Here is a 5,542-nt window from a genome sequence, read left to right on the forward strand (position 1 = left end):
ATTAAAATAAAAAATACAAATTCAATAAGCAAGCAAAATCAAAAACTTTCATTCCAAGCTATTTTTTATTTGTCTACTCTCTGATCAATTTTTTAATTCTTATATTCAATCAAAGACAGTACATTAAGCGCCCCCCCTCGACATAATTGCCGTCCACATGTACCATACCCATGCTTTCTGCCTTAAATACACCTAGACCTCTAGGTGTCTAGGCCTCTTGACCACATCTCTACCCTTAAATTATTCATTCTAATAATGAATACACATCCACATCCGCATTGCAGTGAAATCTTCTGCATTCATGCTTAAGAGGTGATATTAGTGGGTTAAAGTCTGACACTGTAGCTTTTGATGCTTTCCATCTACTGCAAAAATAAAATACATTAAGTGTCCAATCCTTAACTAGGCGATATACAATCAAGTAGAATGAAGTAAAATATCAGCTCTGTTAAATCACTTGAATATTTGCAGATAAGATATTTGGCAGATCAAAAAATAGTTAATTCTAAAGCTATATTCGTGACTATATCTCGCTGACTATTTTACACAACTGTTGATCTTTTGATAGTTTGATTTTCTAATCATGAGGAGAAAGTAGGCAACAAACATAATAATGAGCCATTAATAGCACCTCCATCATTAGGGATTGATTTGGGATTGTTTTAGATTTTGTAACATGCTCAAATCCTACCATAACACTTAGGTCAGCATAAAAACAAAATGAAAGTTTATAAAAGAATATCATTTCTAACGGGACACCGCACAATTGAATAGGATGGAGCTGGGTAACCGGTGTGTATAATCTCTTTCATTGGCTTAAAAGGGAGTTATGCCTAAACACCTGTTATGATACTTTTCTAAACCCAAACAAATAGACGCGCTATTGTTCAGATTACTTTACAACCTTGTCAGTGAACAAATCAGTTTAACATTAACTCCTAAAAATAATTAGGAGTTGATATAAAAAATAATTCCATCGTTATAAACAAAAAGCACCACCTCGATGACTAGACCTCGACGTACTAGAACTACGATAAACAGTGCCTATGTCTTTCATTCTTGAAATTTTAGAATATGTCGACTGGAACCTTCCGACACTTTTGTTAATAAGAAAAAAATATCGTGTCTCTAAAAGAAATACAGTACTTTTAAGTCTTTGTGTATTAATTAATTGAACGACATATCTATACACGTCAACAGTTACTTGCAAACTAACTCACCTGATCCAAATGCTTCAAATCCACCTGTGCGCCATTATAAGTCCATGAACCAAATTTCATGAAGCATATCTGTTCATCATATGGGAAATACTCGACATTCATTTCGCAAGATGATTTGTAAATTGCGGGTGGTTCCCAAAATACTTCACCGGTATATTTTAGTGTAGCCTTTGTCATCAACGTGACCTGGAAAATATTTGTTTCATCAATAAGTTTATAAGAAAATATATAAAGCATAGTATTTATCTAAAATTACTTAAATTTTTATATAACTAATTAAATAAATATAAATACATACATATAATTGTCTATACCTCATAATTACCATCCCAGTTGTTGTATAAAACAATATCAGGCACCCATATGTGCTCAGATGGTACATAAAGTTGTTCAACTCCACCATATTCTTCAGGGTTCCAACGTAATTTATAATCAAACCAACGCTTAAAAGGAAAAAAGTATTATTTAATATATTATAATATATGGTAAATATAAATATAGCTTGGAGTTCAAAATTTAATTTACCTGTTTTACCCAGAGATTCGTTGTCATGACTTGATTCTTTAAGTTCACCTCAATCAATTGGGACAATTTCAAACCTAACCAAACAGTTAAGGTTTCTGTGTTATTCACCACTGGACGTATCAGGCGATTATAATTGCTAAGCAAGTCATCGTAGAGGCGTTTTGTATCTGGATTAGCTTCAAAACTTATAGGCGCTGTAAAGAAATTATTTGAATTAAAGTTTAAAACTATTTTTAATCTAAATATGCTAATTGTATTATTTTATTGAAACGATTAAAGTGTGCTGGCAAACAGCTCTGTATGTTTCAATTAATCTCTAATTTAATGTATATGGAAATATACATATTATATATGAACGCAGTGGTTCAAGAGCGAGTAATCTAAGTTCCAGAGCTGCTAATAATCAAAAACTAAATGTTGCTCAATACAACCATTCTGTGCTACAACAACAAGTTGTGTATAGAGTTAGGTGGAGACACCCTTATAATGCACAACATCTATTGAAAGATTTAATATAATATTACTTACAAAAAATTTGCATTTATGTTATATATAGTATATATTGAGTTTAAAGATTTAATAATAATGCATTTAATAAGTATCTATATTATAAGTTAGTAGTGTGCTACTAACCGCCCCTTTTGGACACTATCTTTTAACATCTCTACATTCCACTCATCCAATCTTAAGAAACACTTGTGGATTGTTTACATTCTTTGTAAACATAAACAAATGCTCTGTTGATATTTCTCTTCCAGGACAATAAAATTTAGAGAATGGCTCAGCACACAGCGCAGGCGTTATTTTAAATGTCAAACTTATAAAAAAAAATTCCTGGGTGGATTCTTTGTCAATATTTTTTGGGATACATAAGATTGAAAAACTATAGAATTTTACAAAAACTAGTTTTTTTAAATAATCAGCCTTGCTTACGTGTTGAATTAACGGCCACCACAAAAATTAAAATATAAAAAAAACGTGTGAACCACATTTTGTTCAAAATTTAGCACAAAATAATTTATAAAATTTTTTTTATTTCACAAAAATAAATCACATAATCGCAGTTATTTTATCAAGCACGTCCTTCCTGCTGAGAAGTCAAACTACATCTGTTATGTGATGTAGCCTGCAGCTTCTCACAGGGATGCTGTCACTTATCAGTTGACAGTTTGATTGGAATAGAACTTCCCATAACTGTCAAATACTGTTGATTATTTTAAAGCAACTGTTAATTTAAAAAAACCCCTATGCTCTATTAGGCGTGAGAAACCAAATCGAAAATATTGAATGAAGCAACGATATATGTTACAACGACTTGGAAGTATTAATTTTGCTAAGCGAAACATTTCAGTTCGACATTAATATCGTAATATCGACAACAAGGCATGAAAGAAAAAGGAGTGTAAGGGCATGACAGGATTGACAGGAATAAAGATGGTACCAAAATGAAAATATTGATGGATTCAAGTAACTTCGATGGGAAGAACCTTTCCGCCTTAATAAAGCGCAATCGTAAATAAGCATTTTAAAATTTATTGTACGAAGAAACAATTGAACAATTGAATGTGGTTACATAGTAAAGGACTCCAAAACTCGCATATAGAAATATAGACATTTAGCTATATTAAATAATTGTTAAATATATGATTACATTCTTGTCTTAATTAATGCAGAGTATTTTTTGCTATACTGGACAATTATACAATTTTGTGTATTATGGAATAATATTTTCAACTTAATACATATATTATTTTGTTGCTTAGCTTTTAAGTCAATTAATTATATGTATTCATAGTAATTAAACCGCTTCATTACTTTCAACATCTATGCGTTTTACTCGATAAGAGAATTCGCTTTGGATATTGCTGTGGTTACTGAGGTAACAGAGATTGAGTCCAGTTATGTTTCAGTAACGCATAAGCACTATTTTGTGTCACACATCCAAAATAGATTTAAAGCCGACTTATTTGATTGTTACAAAATGTTATTTATTTCAGGTTTACTATTGGAATATTTACAGGGCTCATTGATTTGTTGACTTGCATACCAGAATCCTTAGGTTGATAGGTTTGTACATTTGCACAATAAATGTTGCAATTATTTTCTCTGCTTTCCTGTACCGTTTGGGTTAAAAAATATGCTCAACTTTTACCTTTGATACTTATCAGCCAGTGACCTATCAAAACTTTCAAAAGTTTCACCGTTTCGTTCTTAGATCCTTGTTTCCATCAATCTGATACTTCAACAATTAACAGAAGAAATCTATACATTTATGTTTTTAACGATTAACTTTAAGTTCCATTTTAATACAACTTTTATTGTAATATTGCAATCATTTATATATTATTAGTATACATAGCATAATTATTATTCAATTTAATTTTTAAGAAAAAATCATGTTAAAATATTTTTAGTGTGATGCTCAAACTGTAAACAGTTTAAAATCTTTTCCATAGTGACTTTAAAATATTGCATTTTTGACTTCAACGGTTGCGCTGGCAACCAATATATAATAACAAATAAATTTTGCTTTAAAATGAAATTATATCAATTCTATAAGTTTATAGTAAAATTTTAATATGCAAAAACTATAATGTCCATCAAATTTTTTTACAATTTTCCGCAAATTGCACGCGAAGCAGGATTTAAATTACATCTCTACAATGATGGCTTCATGGATTGGCGTCACTTAGGTAAAGTTTTAATAAAAAAACATTTTAATAATTAAAATTAATTTTATTGTGTTGAAAAAAAACTTAAAGGCACCATCGAAATAGAACGAGTACTGCGGGAACAAAATTTGGAACAAATAGATGGATTGCTAAATCATCTTTCCGAAGCACCTTTAGGCTCAATATTGAATTCACACATTCTGGATAATGGAATTGCAAAATATTTTATATTCTTACAATTCGCCATTCAATATTTATTATTTTGTCGTAATTTTTTGGATGAAACCGTAGTGGATCTACGAGAAGCCCATGCGAAATCTCAAATTGAACTAGCAAAATTAAAAACTTCACACGCCGATGCAAATAATGAATTACTCCAATTGCAGAAGAAAATAACACAAATGGAAGCAATACACGAAGTTATTTATCCATGTCACCTGTGCACCAAGAATTTTATCAGTAATGAGGCACTTAATTTGCATATCAGTCGTAAGCATTGTAACACTGGAAAGATATTCATAGATAAGAAGAAACCAATGCCTACCACGAAAGACATCGATAATGATATGCAATTAATTAATGCAATTAAATTTGAATTAGAGATAAAACAACTGAAAGAACGTTTGAACGTAGCAGAGAAAGAAATTAGAGAGCGAAAGAAGGAAAACGTTAAAACCAGTGGTGAGGAGCTCATTAAAGAAAATGTTCATGTTCAGATATCGCCAGCTAAAGAAGAACAAGAATCTAAAGTCACAGTCACTCAAAGTATTGGCATTCAAAGTAATTTAATTGAAGTGAAAGAAGCAGATGATACATCTGTTATAAGCGACACCGAAGTAAGAGAGCAAATAGAACAACTACGAGATCTGCAATTAAAAATACAAGATATTGAGACTTGGCGTGAAGAACATAATTCTAACAATGAAGATTGCATAGCTGAGATCAATGAGAAACTAGCAGATATAGTACAAACAATAGGGAAATCAATTACCAATTTAGATACTATTGAAGAAAAATCAAATTCTAGACAAGAACAAAACTCACCGACCGTAGAAGACTTAGAACGGTTACTAAGTCAAAAAATGGAAGAAATTAGTATGGTAAGTGTTCAAAAAATAGAAGAGG

The 5,542-nt window shown here is 30.9% G+C and overlaps 2 protein-coding genes across 2 annotated transcripts; one reads left to right on the forward strand and one right to left on the reverse strand.

Moving 5' to 3' along the window:
- Positions 1-1,211: 1,211 nt before the first annotated feature.
- LOC119664987 (acetylcholine receptor subunit beta-like 2) lies at positions 1,212-2,856 on the reverse strand. The gene is made up of 4 exons (XM_038074324.1): positions 2,679-2,856; positions 1,746-1,939; positions 1,535-1,663; positions 1,212-1,406 (listed from the first exon to the last, which is right to left on the reverse strand). Exons 1-4 carry the CDS (start codon positions 2,734-2,736, stop codon positions 1,212-1,214), a joined length of 576 nt encoding a protein of 191 aa, XP_037930252.1. The 5' UTR covers positions 2,737-2,856.
- A 1,441-nt stretch (positions 2,857-4,297) lies between these two features.
- Positions 4,298-5,538, forward strand: LOC119664988 (zinc finger protein DZIP1L-like; the record flags this gene model as incomplete). The annotated part of the gene is made up of 2 exons (XM_038074325.1): positions 4,298-4,438; positions 4,508-5,538. Coding segments are annotated over exons 1-2 (1,131 nt in total), but the record flags the coding sequence as incomplete, so codon positions are not given.
- Positions 5,539-5,542: the final 4 nt, after the last annotated feature.

This window comes from Teleopsis dalmanni, unplaced genomic scaffold, assembly GCF_002237135.1.
Source record: "Teleopsis dalmanni isolate 2A unplaced genomic scaffold, ASM223713v2 unscaffolded_contig_3152, whole genome shotgun sequence".
In the NCBI taxonomy this organism is placed as follows: Eukaryota; Metazoa; Arthropoda; class Insecta; order Diptera; family Diopsidae; genus Teleopsis; species Teleopsis dalmanni.